The sequence below is a fragment of the Nerophis ophidion genome, linkage group LG10, assembly GCF_033978795.1.
Source record: "Nerophis ophidion isolate RoL-2023_Sa linkage group LG10, RoL_Noph_v1.0, whole genome shotgun sequence".
Taxonomy (NCBI): domain Eukaryota; kingdom Metazoa; phylum Chordata; class Actinopteri; order Syngnathiformes; family Syngnathidae; genus Nerophis; species Nerophis ophidion.
This window is the reverse complement of record NC_084620.1, coordinates 32,416,609-32,438,379: the sequence shown is the minus strand read 5'-3', so window position 1 is coordinate 32,438,379 and position 21,771 is coordinate 32,416,609. Positions and strand designations below refer to the sequence as shown.

At 38.3% G+C, this 21,771-nt stretch overlaps 1 protein-coding gene and 1 long non-coding RNA gene across 6 annotated transcripts in view; one reads left to right on the top strand and one right to left on the bottom strand.

The window, feature by feature from the left end:
* The window catches only part of LOC133560709 (uncharacterized), a 17,318-nt gene extending 1,637 nt beyond the window's left edge, over nt 1–15,681 (top strand). The window contains exons 2-3 of one of the 2 annotated variants that reach the window (XR_009808506.1): nt 1,083–1,458; nt 14,969–15,681. This is a non-coding gene — a long non-coding RNA (uncharacterized LOC133560709). Of the gene's footprint in view, nt 1–1,082; nt 1,640–14,968 lie in introns of those variants that run through there. The other variant, XR_009808507.1, reaches the window with a different exon arrangement.
* ccdc149a (coiled-coil domain containing 149a) lies at nt 52–21,106 on the bottom strand. 4 transcript variants are annotated; one of them, XM_061913538.1, is made up of 13 exons: nt 20,920–21,106; nt 20,300–20,461; nt 16,075–16,113; nt 15,889–15,996; nt 15,680–15,796; nt 11,446–11,618; nt 11,288–11,360; nt 11,126–11,207; nt 5,985–6,129; nt 5,827–5,903; nt 5,453–5,485; nt 4,827–4,922; nt 52–1,426 (listed from the first exon to the last, which is right to left on the bottom strand). In XM_061913538.1, the coding sequence occupies exons 1-13, from the start codon at nt 20,968–20,970 to the stop codon at nt 1,044–1,046; spliced, it is 1,539 nt and encodes a 512-aa protein (XP_061769522.1). In that variant the 5' UTR covers nt 20,971–21,106; the 3' UTR covers nt 52–1,043. The 4 variants fall into 4 exon arrangements, with proteins under 4 accessions (XP_061769522.1, XP_061769523.1, XP_061769524.1 ...); XM_061913539.1 differs by having other exon boundaries at nt 52–1,423; XM_061913540.1 differs by lacking the exon at nt 5,453–5,485.
* Nucleotides 21,107–21,771: the final 665 nt, after the last annotated feature.

Here is a 21,771-nt window from a genome sequence, read left to right as displayed (position 1 = left end):
TGTTTTTAATTAACTAATTGTACGTTAAACAAAAATTAACTATTGCCCGGCTTCTTCTTACATCTTTATTGCACCTTTAAAAAATATATATATCTACATATTAGTTCAGACTATTTCCAGCAAGGTTTTGTTGAGATTCAGAGCTAAGGTGGTAAAACAAAAAAAAAATTAATGTCTCTTCGAGTTGTGTTATCTCTAGTTCCATCATGACAATTCACGGCCCTATGTTGCAAGGTTGTTGTATCTTTGCTAACAAGTGTGTGCCTTTCTTCTTGCAAATATGCAAATCTTTCTATAAAGCATGCAAAGGTGCAGTATCCTTTTACAACTTCATTAGTCCACAATCCCATCTGGTGTTAAGACTCCTGGGGGGAGGGGGGGACTCTGTGCCAAATAGCAGTCTGCTCCCATCGTTCACCTTTGGGATTAAAAACAGCCAGTTGTGCCGCGTAGGAATTTGTATTGGCGTTGAGAGGCCAGCTGTTATCAACAAAAGTTTAGGTCCCATATCTTTGTGTTGGTCACCGAGTTTAAAGAAAAGAGTGTTGTCCAAAATCCACATAAGAGGCGGAATAGGAGGACAAAACATCAGCAACACTAGCATATAGCTATGTAAACAGAACTCACATTTTAACAGCAGCATCATGCTAAGTTCTAATGATCAAACTTACAGCTCTCACATGTCTAGTTTAAGATGTGTAGCGAAGCCTAGATTTTAACATTGACCATTTTAGCGTGTCTTCTTTCAGGCAGATTTTCTCATTTTTGGTGCTCATAAAAAGACTATAGGGACACATTACTGTTAAGAAAATCCTAAAGATGGAGTTTGTGAATGGTGAGGCTATATTAAGGCACATCTAAACGGTGGAGGGGCACATTTCTTAAGCATCCCTCAAAGAAGTAGAGAGCCAACAATTGGGATGCATCTAATTGCATGGAGAGAAAGGCTTCACAGAGACGAGATGGTTTTAAGTTATTCATCCAAAGTGCTGCCTCTTTTTCCCTGTGATCTTGGATACAATAATACCAAGTCCTGACAAGTGTCACTGGATTGACAGTGACTCCTTTGATTCTAACCCAAGTGTCTCCTGGGAGTTGTAGTCCGACTCGTGTTGGACTGTAAGCCAAGTGTGGTGCGATTCATCAGGAGAAACGTTCAACGCCAACGCCGCCTCCTCTCCCTCCTCCACCAATGAAGCCACGTCCTCCTCCGCTTCCCCGGCACCGTTCACCTCCCGCCCCGTCTCCTCCACAGGACTGCGCACTTCCTCCCCGTCCAGAGGTGTCCCCATGTCTCCACCTGCCGTCACTTCGATCCCATTTATCTGTGCCGCTTGATTTTCAGCGCCATCTGCGCCAAGATGGATGCTGGCGACGGAGTTGTGCTTCCACAGTGATTCATGGGAGCGTGTGTCGTCTGATGCTACTTGGAGGAAGAAAACATAAAAGCTGGTAAATGTAAGAATGCATAATGTTCTTTTTTTTTTGTCATATTCATTATAATTATTTCCATAATTATATTGTATATTTTATCAAAATACAATAGAGTTTACTGTATTTATCCTAATATTTATAAACAGCTACTTCTCAATTGGATCGCTATCAAAGGTGTATAAAAACAGCTGCCCTTGACCCCGAATGCAGGTGTGTCAAACTTGTTTTCATTGAGGGCCACATTGTAGTTATGGCTGCCCTTGGAGAGCCGTTTGTAACAGGAAATATACTGTATATGAATGTAAATGTGTAAGTTATTGAATTGCTTTCTGATGGATTTGAAAGTACAAGTCAAGAGTATTGAAGTTGGGGGTGTCCCAATCTGATATCAGCATAAAAAACGAGTAGTGGGTGATAACAGCTTGCATGTAAAATGTTGCATATATTTTCCGTCCTTTATATGTGCAAAAACTGGACGGCTCCAATAAGAACACAAGGTTTGTCTTCTCTTGTATTTTAGTTGTTTACACAACCAAAACAATGTGGGCTAAAGGCGATGAGGAGCTAGCAGCTACACAACAGCTAAGCACACATCTAGACATACGAAATATATGTCCTTAACAACATTGTCGTCTGAAACGGCACATTTTTCAATGTAGACAAGGATTAAACAATTACAATTGCGTATTACTTACAACAACTCAAGGCAGGAGCGTAATAAAAAGTGTCCAGTAAAAAACGTGTTCGCATTATTGACTTGGAAAAGATTATTAATTTTAAATTTTCTGTTTAGTGTAAAAAATGAAAGAATGATTTCATATTATCACCAGGATTTCACAGGCCACATAACATACGTGGCGGCCCAGATCTGGTTCCCGGGACTTGAGTTTGACACCTGTGCCTTAATGCAAAATGGCCACTGGCCTTAAACGTAAGTTATCCCAATTGAATGCATATTTTTTTCCGAACGTGACTCAAGCGCCTTCATGCCAACAGTTTAAATATAACCGCGGTGACACAGACAAGAAGGCGCCAGAGCGAGTGTGACGCCACGACAGCAATCGCTTAGTCCTGCTTCAACTTCTTTGCCAGATATTACCCGCACTTTGGGGTATCACGGATCCATATTTGAGGACACAGAAAAAAAAGGTTAAAGACTTTCATAAATGCGCCATGCAGGATAAGAATGTGGCCACTTCAGGGCTTCCATAATGTGGACACACATTTCACACTCAACAGTTTGTGAATGTCAGCGGGCGAGAATTTGTTGCACATTTTGAAAATGTCATGACATTTGTGGCACCAATGAAAAGGGACGTAACGGAAGAGACTCAGGTAAAGAAGAGTCTTTTTGGCAGGGCTATTGAACTGACGACTGGCATTGGACCGGACAGTGACTTTAGTTCAAAGTTCAGGCGTGACGAACAGATTCCTAAAAACAGCAGAACGCTGATGTAATAGACATTACAGCATAGATGTCAAACTACAAGCAGGGAAGAAATGAGAATCAAAATAACTCCGCAAATAATAGCCCTGTTTATTCCAACCACAACATACCATATGTTTTAGGGATCTCGAAACTGCGGCCCACGGACCACATCCGGCATCCATATATACATACAGACGTACGTACAGCCCAATACAACCCAATGCGGCCTCCAAGTCAAACAGTTTCAAAACCCCTGATGTACAGCTTAAATAGTACAATAATTTACTAGAAGCCACAGTGCTAATAATAAGATGCATTGCATGAACCATTCTTACTAAGGATGTCACATCATCAAAAATAGGAATAACTAAATTGTACTGTTCATGACTTAAAAAAACACTGCTTCAATCTATTAAATCCTGTCTGTACAAAACAACATGTTAAAGACGCAAGATAAAACCGTCAAAAGTGACAACTGCAACGGAAACAAGGCATGCTGGGAAACGCTTCCTCGTACTTGCCAACTGTTCCCGATTCCGCAAAAGACACCCAAAAATTGCCCTTGTGCACAGACATCCCAATTTAAGTTACTAACCTCCTGGGTTCTGATTTTTCCGTGTGTGTATAAAATAATCAAAACTGTCAGAAAATAGAACGCATCGAGCATGTTATAAGTCTATCGCCACAGAAGAAAAAAAGTGCCTGTCCACATAAAAACACATTCACTGGCTGTCATGCTCAGTTTGTCCAAGCCAGAAAACACAAAACACAGTTGTACATCAAAAAACACCTAGTAACTTTCAAATAAGTGCACACTTTAACATAGTTAAGGGAACAACATGGATGTTTTGTTACGACATACAGTGGGTCAAAAAATTATTTAGTCAGCCACCGATTGTGCAAGTTTTCCCACTTAAAATGATGACAGAGGTCTGTAATTTTCATCATAGGTACACTTCAACTGTGAGAGACAGAATGTGAAAATAAAATCCAGGAATTCACATTGCAGGAATTTTAAAGAATTTATTTGTAAATTATGGTGGAAAATAAGTATTTAGTCAACCATTCAACGCTCTCACTGATGGAAAGAGGTTTTGGCTCAAAATCTCACGATACATGGCCCCATTCATTCTTTCCTTTACACGGATCAATCGTCCTGTCTCCTTAGCAGAAAAACAGCCCCAAAGCATGATGTTTCCACCCCCATGCTTCACAGTAGGTTTGGTGTTCTTGGGATGCAACTCAGTATTCTTCTTCCTCCAAACACGACGAGTTGAGTTTATACCAAAAAGTTCTATTTTGGTTTCATCTGACATGACATTCTCCCAATCCTCTGCTGTATCATCCATGTATCCGCTTTGGTATTAACTCAACTCGTCGTGTTTGGAGGAAGAAGAATACTGAGTTGCATCCCAAGAACACCACACCTACTGTGAAGCATGGGGGTAGAAACATCATGCTTTGTGGCTGTTTTTCTACTAAGGGGACAGGACGATTGATCCGTGTTAAGGAAAAAATGAATGGGGCCATGTTTCGTGAGATTTTGAGCCAAAACCTCTCTTTCCATCAATGAGAGCTTTGAATGGTTGACCAAATACTTATTTTCCACCATAATTTACAAATAAATTCTATAAAATTCATACAATGTGAATTCCTGGATTTTTTCCCGCATTCTGTCTCTCACAGTTGAAGTGTACCTATGATGAAAATTACAGATCTCTGTCATCATTTTAAATGGGAGAACTCGCACAATTGGTGGCTGACCAAATACTTTTTTGCCCCACTCTAATGCAATCGGATGAACAGGGCAAAGGTGGGGGTCTCAGTGGTCAATAAATCCCGTTAGGTCCATGATCTAAAGTGTGCTTTGAATTTTGGCTCCCTGTGTGATGGAGTTTGACACAACTGATATAGTCGATGTTTAACTAACTAGCTAGCTAATCAAAGGTTACGCACTAGTTACCTTTGGGTGGACCCTGCTGCTTCCCTGACGTTGACACCCGGGTTGGACAAAGCTCCAGCGGGAGGCTTTCATTCGGCACGACATCGTCCCGAGTCCCTGCAAAAACGAAAATGTGGGTGACGCCAGAACCAAAGCCTCACTTCCCTGTGATCCGTCTTCATTAGCCTCTCAGCCTGACACCATATGCTACACACAAACACACTCACAAATAGCCCAAAATGTGCCCATCAAACCGTTTTGGAACATTCACGGTTGAGTACAAAAAAAAAAAAAGAGGACCATGAGGGTGAGGGTGATGGTGATGTTGGAAGTGCTCCATCAATCATTTGGTTTTCACTCAAAACAAATACCTGTTAAATAAGCATCATCCCACACACCTCGCTCTCTGCGGTGGTGGCCTACAAATCCCCTAATAACGGGCACATTCTCCTAAATGTGTTTGTAATGTGGGCAATCATTTTCAGTAATGGATGCTTGTCAGTTTTATGGCGCTGAGAATGATGGCCCGCCATCGCCGACAGGCCTCGTAAGGCAGTGCAACATCTCTCTCCAGTGGAGGAGATGGAAACTACAGTTGATGGGATGGGGCGAAGGGCTAAGACAAAGAGGATAAAAGACATACATACTCCCGATCCCAATGGATATGCGGTAGGTCAGGCCTGAGATGCAGCCGCAGGGGAAAGAAAAATACAAATACACTATTATGCCCAAAATGGATCATGCGTGTGTGTAAAACAAAAAGGGTATTTACAAGGCAGAAATTTGCATTTAGACAACTCAAAAACCTGACAAGATCTAGTGATACCATAAGGATCATAACGGCAATATGTGAGATTTGTTAGGGAGTCCAAAAAATTACAATATATTGTAAAAGATGTAAAAAAAAAACAATACACAAAACAAGCGGAAATGTGTGTAGTTTGTTAGTAAAAGCATTTTTTTCCCCAATTACGTTTTCGTAGATTAAGGTGCTAAATGTTGACATGTACAATGAACACACCTGGTAGACTCCAAAACCCGGCGACCTCCAGCGTCTTCAGCTTCCTTTCCAAATCTGCTACTCTGTTTCCCAGTATCCTGCCGAGCAAATAGGGCAGATCTATGTAGTGTTTTCTTTGGAATCAGTTTAGACCAGGAGACTGGAGATGCTTTAGTCACCTGTTGGTGTGGCGTTGGTGTTGGATGACCAGGTTCTTCTCGTGAATGGTCTCCAGCAGCGCCGTGGCCAGGGACTTCAGGTCGGAAATGGACTGCGGTGTGGCGGGGAGGCTGCAGCCATGCTCTTCCAAGAGCATCTCCTGGACTACAAGAGGGAACAAACAGGGGTCGTCTTATGTTGTAGAGCAGGTGTCTTCCATGTTTTGAAGTACCCTTAAACTGATAAAGAGATTGAGTGGGGACGTCTACTTATATATCCTGTACAAAATTGTGATTGTGTTTTAAATAAACCTGGTCCTAAACATTCCTTTTTATTGTGCTGCACCAAAATATTTCAGAATAATACCGAAAAGCACCGCCAATAGCTAGCTGGCAATAATGGTGGATTACATTTGTACTGGGAAGTCAGAATTCCTGAGTTGTAAGGCGGAATTTTTGAGTTCCTCGTCAAATTTTCAAGTTTTTAGTTGAACGTTGAAGACGTCCTACTTGGAAAGTCGCAGAGTCCTCACCACTCCCGAGATGGCTTTCAAAGACTGCTCCTCTGACAGTAAACAATAATGGAAGCTTCTTTAATATCTGTTATTTGCACTTCTGCCTCGTTTATGTCGCACAAAATCAGCCATTTACGATGTGTTGTTGGCTGTTTATAGATGGTTACAGTATCATAAATGTAATTGTTTCACACGCTGTATGCATTTGACATTGCTACCATAGGCGTCTTTGAGTTTCCTTTCTATCCACTGTCTTTGAAGGCTGTAGAACCAGCACACATTAGTCCGGAAATTGTTCGTATTCAGATAAGGCAAACAAAATAATAGGTTTTGTGGATGTGGCCATCTTGATTTCATACCTCGTAACTGGAACGCTCACAGCTTGGTTGTGACGCCATTCCCAGCTCCGACTTCCAACGTCGGAGGTTAATAATGCAAGGCACCAATGAAGTGCAAATTGCTAGCTATTTCCAATTCTAACATGAACATAGAAATATAATTATTTATTCATTTTTTTATTTAATGTTTGCGAAGTGCATACAGTGAGTAGCATGGTCATGCCTATGACATTTGTAAACAAGACTAGTGTGTTACATTACTGTTAATGTTAATTTAAAGACATTTAAAATTGTGGAAAAAATGGGAGGGTAAAGGTAAAAATTAAAAATACGAAAAATTTCACGACACTCTTGCTGTACATCTGCAGAATCTCTGGGGTAAAACGACCTGTGCTGAAAACTTCTGTTCTAGAGATGTATTTATTCAGTCTTTTATCAGGATGTCTTATATTCAGGGTGTCATTATTAAAAAAGTCAGAAAACAACTCAGGTTCTCTTATATTATGGAAATGTATTAATTTTGCCTTCATTTTTGTCTGTAGGGCAGCGCTGGGAGTCCCATGGTACCTCATGATACCATACATTATGTGATATATAGTTCACGATAACGGTAAAATATGGATATCCTGACGCTGCAATTGGGATGAAACAAAGACACATCCAAAAAATCTATTTCAGTTCTGCAGCATAATTTAACAAGCCTACAAACCGCAATAGAGCAAAAATAATGACAGTGTTTGGGTGCAACATGACTGTAAAGAGACTAAATCTGACCAATCTAAGGCATGAAATGACAAAGCCTGATTTAATGAGAGACCAAACTTATTCTAAGACAATCGAACTGTCCACTTGGGATGGATTCAATTCTCTGGGAATAAAATGACCTGGATGAATGAGGATAGAATTAAACGTGTGAACAGGATTACGCCAGCCACTCGCACAAGGAGCCTATCCTGAATTAAGTGTAAAATGGTTGTGGGAGCAAAATTACACTTTTTTGCATTTTTGGATCATAAATAAATGCAGTCTTGAGTCAGTCATAAAGATAGAAATAAAGTTAATTGAAGTTACACTGTTACATTCATAGTTATTAGTTAAAAGCACTGTAAGACTAATTAATTATTTCAAATTGATGTTGCTTTTGGTGAGGACACTACTGTCTCTTTAAGAGAATGTGCCACTTCAGTACATAGGCAAATGAAAGCTAATGAAGGAAGACTTACTCAGAAAAACTTACTTTAGAAAACTCCTGTAATGAAAATATAAGAGCTCGGAGTTCTGTGGAAGCTATTTTTGTGACTAATTTGAGTCAAGCCTAAAAATAGCACGCAATTAATATTTAGCAAGCCTGTTATATAGCATACTTAACAGGGAGTTGCATCTAAAATTGTATTTTATTGTGTTGCTGTTCCTTTGAATCATACTTGTACTGATGAATCGTTAAAAATTAGAAAGTAAAAAAATGTATACAATGTGTGTGTAAATTATATGTATGTATATATATATATATATATATAGTATATATATATGCATATATATATATATATATATACATACATACATATATATATAGTATATATATACATACATATATATATATATATATATATATATATATATATATATATATATATATATACATATATATACATACATATATATATATGTATATATACATATATATACACACATACATATATATGTATATATACATATATATACACACATACATATATATGTATATATACATATATATACACACATACATATATATATGTATATATACATACATATATATGTATATATACATATATACACATACATATATATATGTATATATACATACATATATATGTATATATACATACATACATATATATATATATATATACACATACATATATATATATATGTGTATATATACATATATATATAGATACATATATATACATATATATATATATGTATATATATACATACAAATATATATACATATATATATATACACACATACATATATATATACACATATATATACACACATACATATATATATACACATATATATACACACATACATATATATATATATATATACACATACATATATATACATACATACATATATATACCCACATACATATATAAATATATACATACATATGTATATACATATAATTATACACATTATATATATATATATACACACATTATTTATATATATGTATATATATACATTATTTATATATATATATATATATACAAACCCAGTTTCCATATGAATTGGGAAATTGTGTTAGATGTAAATATAAAAGGAATACAACGATTTGCAAATCCTTTTCAACCCATATTCATTTGAATGCACTACAAAGACAAGATATCTGATGTTCAAACTCATAAACTTTATTTTTTTTTTTGCAAATAATAATAAACTAACAATGTCATGGCTGCAACACGTGCCAAAGTAGTTGGGAAAGGGCATGTTCACCACTGTGTTACATCACCTTTTCTTTTAACAACATTCAATAAACGTTTGGGAACTGAGGAAACCAATTGTTGAAGCTTTGAAAGTGGCATTCTTTCCCATTCTTGTTTTATGTAGAGCTTCAGTCGTTCAACAGTCCGGGGTCTCCGCTGTCGTATTTTACGCTTCATAATGCGCCACACATTTTCGATGGGAGACAGGTCTGGACTGCAGGCGGGCCAGGAAAGTACCCGTCCCCTTTTTTTATGAAGCCACGCTGTTGTAACACGTGCTGAGTGGCTTGGCATTGTCTTGCTGAAATAGGCAGGGGCGTCCATGAAAAAGACGGCACTTAGATGGCAACATATGTTGTTCCAAAACCTGTATGTACCTGCATTAATGGTGCCTTCACAGATGTGTAAGTTATCCATGCCTTGGACTTAATGCACCCCCATACCATCACAGATGCTGGCTTTTGAACTTTGCGTCCATAACAGTCTGGATGGTTCCCTTCCCCAAAGGGGAAGGGAACACGATGTCGAATATTTCCAAAAACAATTTAAAACGTGGACTCGTCAGACCACAGAACACTTTTCCACTTTGCATCAGTCCATCTTAGATGATCTCGGGCCCAGAGAAGCCGGCGGCGTTTCTGGATTTTGTTAATAAAAGGCTTTCGCTTTGCATTGTAGAGCTTTAACTTGCACTTACAACTGTAGTGACGAACTGTATTTACTGACAGTGGTTTTCTGAGGTGTTCCTGAGCCCATGTGGTGATATCCTTTATAATTTGATGTCTGTTTTTGATACAGTGCCGTCTGAGGGATCGAAGGGCACGGTCATTCATTGTTGGTTTCCGGCCATGCCGCTTACGTGGAGTGATTTCTCCAGGTTCTCTGAACCTTTTGATGATATTACGGACCATAGATGTTGAAATCCCTAAATTTCTTGCAATTGCACTTCGAGAAACGTTGTTCTTAACTGTTTGACCATTTGCTCACGCAGTTGTGGACAAAGGGGTGTACCTCGCCCCATCCTTTCTTGTGAAAGACTGAGCATTTTTTGGAAAGCTGTTTTTATACCCAATCATGGCACCCACTTGTTCCCAATTAGCCTGCACACCTGTGGGATGTTCCAAATAAGTGTTTGATTAGCATTCCTCAACTTTATCAGTATTTATTGCCACCTTTCCCAACTTCTTTGTCACGTGTTGCTGGCATCAAATTGTAAAGTTAATGATTATTTGCCAAAAAAAAAACATGTTTATCAGTTTGAACATCAAATATGATGTCTTTGTAGCATATTCAACTGCATATGGGTTGAAAATGATTTGCAAATCATTGTATTCTGTTTATATGTGCATCTCACACAATTTCCCAACTCATATGGAAACGGGGTTTCTATGTATATATATATATATATATATATATATATATATATATATATATATATATATATATATATATATATATATATATATATATATATATATATATATATACATACACATACACACACATAATACCCACCTAGTACCAGCCTCGTCACGTCCTTTGTGTCCTGAGCAAGCACTTCACCCTTGCCCCTGTGGGTGCTGGTTAGCGCCTTGCATGGCAGCTCCCTCCATCAGTGTGTGAATGTGTGTGTGAATGAGTGAATGTGGAAGTAGTTTCAAAGCGCTTTGAGTACCTTGAAGGTAGAAAAGCGCTATACAAGTACAACCCATTTACTGTATCATATTTATCATTTATTTTGTCTTTGATTTCGTCGAGTCATTTTATATTTGGGTCGTCTTATATGTGTCAATACGGTAAATAAAGCAAAAGAAACTGACAAGCCACTGACCTTGTTTGGCCGAAAGAACACCTGTGAGTGGACTATTAGATTTCCCATAGTTGCTGGAGTTTTTCCTTCTCTCTAATGCAGACTGCAACAAAATTTGCAATATTTTGGTGCAATTTAGTATTTTTGCTTAATTTGTTGCAAAGCCTTTGAATTAGCCTTTACCTTGTACTTCATGATGTTTGATTTAAGCAGGTTCACCTCCTCCTGTAGTTGTTTGAAACGCTCATGCAAATACCTTCCCAGAGCAAAAAGGGAAAATCAAAATGAGGAAAAAAACTAAATGAATGAGAGCGAGAGAGAGATGGTTGCATTGTGATCACCGGTTTTCCATGCACAGGGCGTCTATGTCAATGATGCGTGCTTCTCGGTTGCCAAGAATGTGGTTGAGCTCAATGTTGAGGCGCTCTGCTTTTTCCCTGTAGACTCCACGCTCCGCCTTCACGTCCTGTAGCTCATCCGTCAGAGCCTTCACATTGTTCTCCATCTCCTCCATCTATTATTAATGAAGAATTCAAGAATATACAATACCATTTACAGTACAATTTATGCTATATGTTGTATTATACAATATTTGATTTAAAAAAATTACTCGATATATGACATAGTTTTCGCTTCAACATTTCCAATTAAACGATACAATATTTAGGGTGTTTTAACAATACACTATGCAACATGCCATAAAAGTGATAAAAGATGTGCTCGCTATTTAAATGATAAAATATGAAACAAAATAAAATAAAACACGTGGGGCCTGATCTACTAAATTTTTGCTTGTATTTAAACTTTTGATAGCACACGCAAAGCTGAGCTACTATACTAGTGTGCAGAGGATTGTGTCTTTTAAGTGAACAAAATAAGCAGTGCAATCCTTTGGCGTATCTTTTTTCATGAATATACTGAATAGATGCTGATTAACAGAATATCCTGAATACTGGGACCCTGGAGGGAGAAAATTCAAATATAATTTAAAGGCCTGTTGAAACCCACTGCTACCGACCACGCACGCAGTCTGATAGTTTATATATCAATGATGAAATCTTAACATTGCAACACATGCCAATACGGCCTTTTTAGTTTACTAAATTACAATTTTAAATTTCCCGCAAAGTTTCCTGTTGAAAACGTCGCGGAATGATGATGCGTATGATGACGTGTGAGTTTGACTTCTCGGGTTGTAGAGGACATTTTTTTCCAGTTCGATCCAAGCTATAAGTAGTCTGCTTTAATCGCATAATTACACAGTATTCTGGACATCTGTGTTGCTGAATGTTTTGCAATTTGTTCAGTTAATAATAGAGACGTCAAAGTAGAAAGATGGAGGTGGGAACTGGTGTATTGCGGCTGCCTTTAGCCACACAAACACAGCCGGTGCTTCCTTGTTTAAAATTCCAGAAGGTGAAGCTTTACTATGGAATAGAACAGTCCACCGAACATGGTTCCCGACCACATGTCAACCGGCAGGTTTGGGTGAAAAAATTGTGCTAATAAGTCGGCTCTTGCCGTAGTTATGAGCGGAGCTTGCGTCCTCCAGCAGCTGCTGCGGACTATTACATTCTCCCACCGGAGACACTGGTGGTCACCACACCCATGGCCACACCCCTCCGACTTTCAGGTACCATATAATCTCACTAAAACAATAGTAACACAATAAGCAGATAAGGGATTTTCCAGAATTATCCCAGTAAATGTGTCTAATAACATCTGAATCGCTCCCACTGTCCTTGACTTTTTTTTTTTTTTACTTTTTTTTTTTTTTTTTTCCGAGTCCTGCACTCTCAATATCCTCATCCACGAATCTTTCATCCTCGCTGAAATTAATGGGGAATTGTCACTTTCTCGGTCCGAATCGCTCTAGCTGCTGGTGGCTATGATTGTAAACAATGTGAGGATGTGAGGAGCCCTCACACCGGTGACGTCACGCGCACATCGTTTGCTACATCCGGTAAAGGCAAGGCTTTTTTATTAGCGACCAAAAGTTGCGAACTTTATCGTCGATGTTCTCTACTAAATCCTTTCAGCAAAAATATGGCAATATCGCGAAATGATCAAGTATGACACATAGAATGGACCTGCTATCCCTGTTTAAATAGGAAAATCTCATTTCAGTAGGCCTTTAATCCAGGCGTGTCTAGGCTTTGGCCCGCAAACCTTTCCAGTTGACTGATTGCTGCCATTTTTTCACTCTGTTGTGGCCAACAAAAGTAACTCTGCCATTAATAGGATTTTCGAACACCTGAAGTACAGCAATTATCTACATGACCCAATCCAAACAACCTTAACTTAAAAAAAAAAAAAATCAACCAGTACAAAAATTCAACAGTATCGTCACACATAACAAAACCTGCTCAGTCTATGTTGTGGATATTATAAAAAATGTCCAATCAACATGAAAATTTAAAAATGACCCCCATTTAAATCCATTACAAGGGATGATGGAAAAAATGCCAAAGACCCCACACTTATTGATGTTTGGCGCAGTTTAGCTGCTTGATATTTCTGAGTAATTAAAAATCCTTAAGGAGGTTGTCACAGACGTAAACAAGGAGGGAGTTTAACTCTTAATAACCAATTATAATAATTATTAATTATACATCCATTATATTATAATAATATGCCACTGTTTTATTCAGCCTCTGCTTGAATCAAACTTAGACTGACCTCCTTCTAAACTACCAGTGTCTGTTTGCGATCATGAGGAAAATTCAACATCAAATCTAAATTATATGAACCTAAAACATTACCAACCGCAGGTCGTTACAGTATGAATGGATGTACAGTTCATAGCCTATTATCTGTGCACTATTGAATAGTTTTGCGCCATAAGTTTGGCCACCGCAACTAGATCATCTTATGAAGCAAACAAGACGCATGCGATTGTCTGGAGCATAGTCAACATGTCTGTTGTGGACGTAACTTTAATATACCCCAGATATACACGCGGACTGCGATGTACAAAATGTGCAAATATTAAGAAGTCAGTGGTGGCTTTTAAGGAAAGAAAGTCCAACTGGAGCAACCGCGCGAAGCAAGTGTGACGTCATGCTCGCTGCAGCTTGCCTCTTTTGTCGGGGAAATAAACACAAGCTTATTCTATAGTAACACCGCAAAAAAAAAGATGCTAGATATGTTGCTAGTCGATTTTAAAAGAGAAAAAGTCATTAAAGGTTTCGAGACACAATTTGTTCTAACAAAGTACATTTTACAATGAGCAGCCACATTTTAAAATACAACAAAACAATATAATATTAAACATATATACTAATACTAAATAATACTAACATATTTGTTTGTAAATGTAAATACACATTTAATTTTAACCATATAAAAAAATGATATCATCATAGAAACTTGCGCAGATTATTTGATGACATCATGGTGACCACGTCCCCACCGCCAGAAGTATCTTGGCAATCGAGGGGAAACCCCGAATTGGATCATATTAAACCTATACTGGCCCACCTGCACTGGCTTCCAGTACCCCACAGGTGCGATTTTAAGGTTGTGTTCTTTACGTACAAAATGTTATACGATCCAGCACCATCTTATCTTGCGCCGTATGTTCCGTTCTGAAATCTGCGTTCAAAGAACGCTTGTTTATAACCGGTACTGATTCCCAGAGCCCCCAAAAAGTCTGCAGGTTCTAAAATGTTTTCTATTCGGGCTGCAGTACCTACCGACAATAGCTAGAAATGCTACCTCAGAAGTAGCATTGAAGTCCTAACTTTAAAATAATTGAAAAAATGGATGGATGGATGGGTATACTCTCAATTTTGGATAGATCCTGGTTAGATCAGTTGACCTGCCGCTTCTTTTATTCTGCTCTATCTCCCCTCTCCATTCCAGGTGGTCACAAGTAAAATTTGTGGAGAGCTACCAGTCTGGGTGTTGTGCTAGCTGATACAAGTTGTGACTCGGGGTGAACCAGCTTGTGAAGAAGATCCCCCTATACCAGGGGTCGGAAACCGTTTTGGCTGAGAGAGCCATGAAAGCCAAATTTTTTCAAATGTATTGTCGTGAGAGCCTTATTATATTTTTTAACACTGAATACAACTAGATGTGTGCATTTTTTGGAGTAAAACCAACATTTTTAGAGTATAATAAGTCTCTAATTATTTTTAATAACATTGTTATTTCTTGAACAGGAGTGGTATAAAACGGATGGACGGATTAAAATGCATGAGAATGTTTTATATTTTGAACGTTATTTTTAACATTGTGATTACCAGCGGAATTATTCATTATGTATCGTGTTAAGCAATGTCAGCTAAGATTTATCTGAGAGCCAGATGCAGTCATCAAAAGAGCCACATCTGGCTCCAAAGCCATAGGTTCCCTACCCCTCCCCTACACCATACAACCATCTTTTTGATTACTGATGGACTGGACTCACATTATTTCTTCTTTTTCCCATTTCGGGGTTTTGAGTCTTTCATTGCCCAAATGTAGTTTCAGATAAGGGGATGTTGTTGTGGTTTGTGAAGCCCTTTGAAGCACTTCTGATTTAGGGCTATATAAATAAATGGTGATTAAATGATTGACAACATCAAAATGTACCTGAAGGCCAGCTCGCTCCAGCCGGCGAACTAAGTCTTCCCGTTCATGGGCGGGGAAGTGGCGGGCGCCAACCTCATCATCTCCTAGCCTCTGTCGCGTGATAGTCATTCGCAGGAGCTACATGATGACAAAAACAGAGAATAAAGAAGACAGCACTTCCTGTTTATACAAAGGAAAACTGTGGGTATTAAATGGATGCCTCATCTTACCTTGTTGTCCCCATGAGCCTCTCGCAATTGCTGAGTCAGCTCCTTCACCTCCTCTGTCAGCTTCTTCGCCTGGTCCCTGGAGTCTCTCAGCAGCTGGGCAAGGTTTACCTGACCAGGTGACAACAAAAAACTCAACAAGGGAAACATGCAAGGCATGAAGGAGCGCCAGATTTCAGGGTATTGTACCTGGTTGCGTTTTTCAGGAGGTAAAGACGGGTCACCTTCCTAAATAGTACAAAATGACACCATTAATGCGACTGTGACATAACAAGATCTCTGCTGATTTTTCAAATAGTTCTGACACTTTAAAACCTCCTTTGATAGGTAAAGACAATAAATAGTTTGATCTTGAAAGGTACTCTAAATAATGTATTTTAAAATTTTACGCATGATTAGTTGTTGACGCAAGACACTTACATATTTTAAATTATATAAGAACATAAGACGCGCCCTGCGATGAGATGGTGACTTGTCCAGGGTGTACCCCGCCTTCCGCCCGATTGTAGCTGAGATAGGCGCCAGCGCCCCCCGCGACCCCAAAAGGGAATAAGCGGTAGAAAAATGGATGGATGGATGGAACATAAGACGCTTAAGAAGTCAAAGATAAAACTATTGAATAGAATTACAGTTTGAGTTAGTTAATGAATTTCAAACTTTGGGTCAATACCTACATATAAATATACAAATATACACATTTAGACATATACTTTATAAATATACACATATATACACACACAGTATAAATACACATCGCACACATACATGTACTCACACACATACATGTACACATTTACATATGTGTATATATATATATAAACCTATCTATATATGTATATTAGGGATGTATATGTATATATTTATTTATATATCCACATATACAGTATATATATATATACTGTATATACAAACATACATATATATACACACACACACACACACACACATATATATATATATATATATATATATATATATATATATATATATATATATATATATATATATATATATATATATATATATATATATATATATATACATACTTAATCATACATATATACATATACACCCTTAGGAAGTGGCGACTTGTCCAGGGTGTACCCCGCCTTCCGCCCGAATGCAGCCGAGATAGGCTCTAGCACCCCCCGCGACCCCGAACGGGACAAGCGGTAGAAAATGGATCGATGGATGGATGGAAAAATACACATATATACAAAACATACAGTGTATACAAATACATACATATATACAGCTACACATATACTGTATTTACATACTGTACATACTGTATATACATGTACTGTATATACATACATACACATACTTTATGTATGTGCGTGGCTCCCATAGGCTCTATTGTAAGCGAATTATTGATCGCATTTATATACCTATATACATACATACATACGCATATATACTGTACGTATATACAATTATATATACACACGCATATTTACATATATACAAACACACATACTGTATACACATATATACATAAACACATTTATATATACACAGACATACATATATATATGTATATATATATATATTTACATTGTATACATTTATACAGTACATACATACATACATACATACATTTACAGTACAGGCCAAAAGTTTTGGACACACCTTCTCATTCATTTTCTTCTTAATTGAATTTAATTATATTTATATAGCTCTTTTTCTCTCGTGACTCAAAGCGCTTTACATAGTGAAACCCAATACCTAAGTTACATTTAAACCAGTGTGGGTGGCACTGGGAGCTAGGGCTGGGCGATAAAACGATAACGATATATATCGCGATTGATGTGATCAATATCAATAGAAAATGGGGTTGATAGAACGTTCGATAATTTCACTGAGTTCTGTTAGAAAAAAATAGTAAGAAACGCAGAGCCGGAACCGCACGGCATTCTGGGGGGTGTAGGCAAAGGAAGGGCTTTAGCCTCTCGACCTATCACGGCCGCGCCTGAACCGCAAGGCATTCTGGGAAATGCTGACAGGGGGGTAAAAAAAAGCAACGATTGATTGATACTTTTATTAGTAGATTGCACAGTACAGTACATATTCCGTACAATTGACCACTAAATGGTAACACCCGAATAAGTTTTTCAACTTGTTTAAGTCGGGGTCCACGTAAATCAACGAAATGGGAATATGAGTGCGGCATCACGAGAGGAAATTGTAAATAAAAAAGGAAACGTCACGTCACCAGTTTGGCAGTATTTTGGATTGTTTAAGTCCGATACGAATCAGAGTAATACTGTCTGCAAACTTTGCAAGGTCGTAGTCCCGACCAAGTCTTGGAACACGACAAACTTATTTTACCACCTGAGCCGCTCTCACCCGCTGGAGTACAGCAGCAAACAGCCACAACATCAGCCGGTGCAAGTGGAACAGCACCGAAGCGGCAACAACAGACCACCATCGAGAGGCACTCGGCAGCAGTGCCATACGACAAAAATTCAAAACATTATATAGAAATAAGGGATGCAGTGGTGTATCAATTAGCGAAGGACATACTACTGCTCAGCATAGTTGAGAAGTGTGGGTAAGCATTTATTTAATGTCAATATTTGCACATCGACCAGTATTTTCATTTATTTGACTGTTTTTCCTAATGCTGACCTCGTTCTAAAGGTTAAAGGTTATGTTTAAAACAAAAGTATTTAAATTCAGCCTTTTTTCTCCTGGTCTTTATTTAGAATAGTTTGTTTTTTTTATCGATAATTATCGATATCGACTGATATGAAACACTTATATCGTGATAATTTTTTTTTCATATCGCCCAGCCCTACTGGGAGCAGGTGGGTGAAGTGTCTTACGCAAGGACACAACGGAGGTGACTAGGATGGCGGAAGCAGGGATCAAACCTGCAACCCTCAAGTTGCTGGCACGCCCGCTCTACCAACCGAGCTATACCGCCCCAATTACTTTTATAGATCGTCACTGAAGGCATCAAAACTATGAATAAACACATGTTGAGGTATGTATTCAACAAAAAAAGGTAAAATAACTGTAAACATGTTTTATATTCTAGTTTCTTCTCATCCCTTTTCTTCATGAGGATTATGAGTCATTCTTCACCTAAATAGGAATTTGTGAACGTCTCAGCAGTCGGCATCCTAATGAAAGCAGACGTTGCACAGTAATCGGTGATGAAGAGGAAAAAAACCAAAAAACGTTGTGATGCTTTTTTTAAATTAATGTGCCGCGTATGCTCAAAATTATTAAAATGCGTAAATATTAAATGTTAATATAAATGTGCCCGTTACATTACATACTGTATATACTTACATCATGTATATAAAACCCTAATGGAGGTGTTTGGATGTTTTTTAAGCGCAGAATTGCGTGGCTCATATAGGCTCTATTGTAAGCAAATTCTTGATCGCATTTATTTAATATTTACAATGCAAAAAAATAAAAATAAAAACCATCCATCACTATGTCCCTCATAATGATTAATGAACTAGGGTTGTACGGTATTCCGGTATTAGTACAGCAACGCGATATTAATGAATCATATTCGGTACTATACCGCCTCTGAAAAGTACCGGTCCGCAAACCATATCATCCAAAACTAATGTAAAAAATCAAATAACAGAACAATAAGTGATTATTACATTTTAATAGAAGTGTAGATAGATCCTGTTAAAAGAGAAAGTAAGCAGATATTAACAGTTAATGAACAAGTAGATTAATAATTCATTTTCAACCACTTGTCCTGAATAATTTTGACAAAATAACAGAATGGAAAATGACACAATATGTTACTGCATACGTCAGCAGCTAATTTAAAAGGCTTTTTTTTGCTTACTTACTACTAAAAGACAAGTTTTCTTGTATGTTCACTATTTTATTTAAGGACAAACTTGAAATAAGAAACATGTTTAATTTACCCTAAGATTTTTTGTTAAAATAAAGCCAATTTTCTGTGGTCCCCTTTATTTAGAAGAGTACCGAAAAGTATCTAAATAATTTTGGCACCGGTACGAAATATTGGTATCGGGACAACACTATTGTGAACCATTTACAAAATAAATTAAAAAAAGTGCAGTTCCCCTTTAACACCGTATTGTATCATTCAAGGAAACTCCACAGACAGAAGTTTTTTTCTTAAAGACAATTTAGACTTAGGGGACGGCATGGCGAGCGGTTGGAAGACTGGCCATGCCAGCAACCTAAGGGGTTCCTGGTTCGATCCCCACCTTCTACCAACCGTGTCACGTCCGTTGTGTCCTTGAGCAAGACACTTCACCCTTGCTCTTGGTGGGTCGTGGTTTAGCGCATTGCATGGCAGCTCCCGGCATCAGTGTGTGAATGGGTGAATGTGGAAATAGTGTCAAAGCTCTTTGAGTACCTTAAAGGTGGAAAAGCGCTATATGAGTATAACCCATAGTGTACTCACAATGAGCTCCCTGTACTTCTTCTTGAGCCCTTGGTGGCGCTCTCTGAGCTGGTTGGCCATGAGCCTGTACTGGTCACGTTCCTGCTGACAGGTGTCCAGCTCTTTGGACAGAATGAGGAGGGCTTCTTTTTTACTCTCCAGTTTGCGTTTACACATCAGGAACTAGAACAAACACCAAGCCACAGAGAAGGTTACATAATAAATATTTATATCAATAATAATATGCAGAGCTTATTATTACAAATATTGCTCATGTGATTGTGCAAATGACACAGTGCTTACTTAGCACCGAGTGGAAAAGTAAACACCTAGGCGTGTAAATACTGGAAGATAAGACAAAGTACACAACAGTTGCAGCTGCATTATCCTCTACCATACAGTGGCCACAGCATTAGGTACACTAATAGGTAGCGTTTGGTACCAGATGTAATGTCAGGTGAGTGTTGGGACAAATTAACCAGCTTAAAGGCGCTTTGTTGTATTAAAATGAACAGTTCGTCATTTCAACACATTTGTTCACGTTAATAGGGGACAGTCCGTATGTGAAAGGAGAATAAAATAATGCAGTAGTTAGCATATGTGTTAGCCATATAACATAGTACACAGCCATTGACACTCACCTCGCTAACCAAACCTTGCCAGTCACTCTCACTCCGCTTCGCAGGCTGCATTGTCCAAACCACTATGGAATAAATGGGAGGCTTTGGAAACACTGAAAATAAACTGTTCAGTCATTCGCCTTCAATTGGAGCGCCTCGCTTGTTTATTCAGCCACGACAAGCAGCGGAGGAGGACACTTGCTTCCGGTTTCTTTCAAAGTAAAGTTGCATGCTACCAGACGGCTTTTCACTACTGTGTGTCTTACGTTTTAACATTTAAGATTGCTTATTTTACAGTTTTGGCTCTAATTGACAGTGAATATCGTACCGTTGGACATTTTTTATGTATTTTTTTCTTAATTTAGAATTTAGGACTGCTATGGAAACATTTATTCTAAAAAAAAAAAAAAAATACTATACAGGGGTGTGGGGAAAAAATGCAAACAAAGAATCGCAAGTCTCACGTTGTGCGATTCAGAATCGATTCTCTTTTTTTTTTAATCTATTTTTTTTTTATTATCAATCCAACAAACCAATGCACAGCAATACCACCCATCCATCCATCCATCTTCCTCCGCTTATCCGAGGTCAGGTCGCGGGGGCAGCAGCCTAAGCAGGCTTCCCTCTCCCCAGCCACTTCGTCCAGCTCCTCCCGTGGGATCCCGAGGCGTTCCCAGGCCAGCCGGGAGACAGTCTTCCCAACGTGTCCTGGGTCTTCCCCGTGGCCTCCTACCGGTTTGATGTGCCCTAACACTAGAACTACCAGGATTTTTCTGCCTACCTAGAAGTACCAGAGAGGGGTCATTTGACTCGGCGGTTTTTACCGAATACACTAATCACTCATTTCGTTATGGTAATGAGGCTGTTAGGGGC

What these genes read in the sequence shown, in the direction of transcription:
- ccdc149a (XM_061913538.1), bottom strand. Translation starts at nt 20,970, where the DNA reads ATGCAGCCTGCGAAGCGGAGTGAGAGTGACTGGCAAGGTTTGGTTAGC. An exon ending in GCCCTGTGCATGGAAAACCG is followed by an intron (nt 11,361 to 11,445) that starts GTGATCACAATG and finishes TGCTCTGGGAAG; the next exon opens with GTATTTGCATGAGCGTTTCA. An exon ending in CAAACATCATGAAGTACAAG is followed by an intron (nt 11,208 to 11,287) that starts GTAAAGGCTAAT and finishes ATTTTGTTGCAG; the next exon opens with TCTGCATTAGAGAGAAGGAA.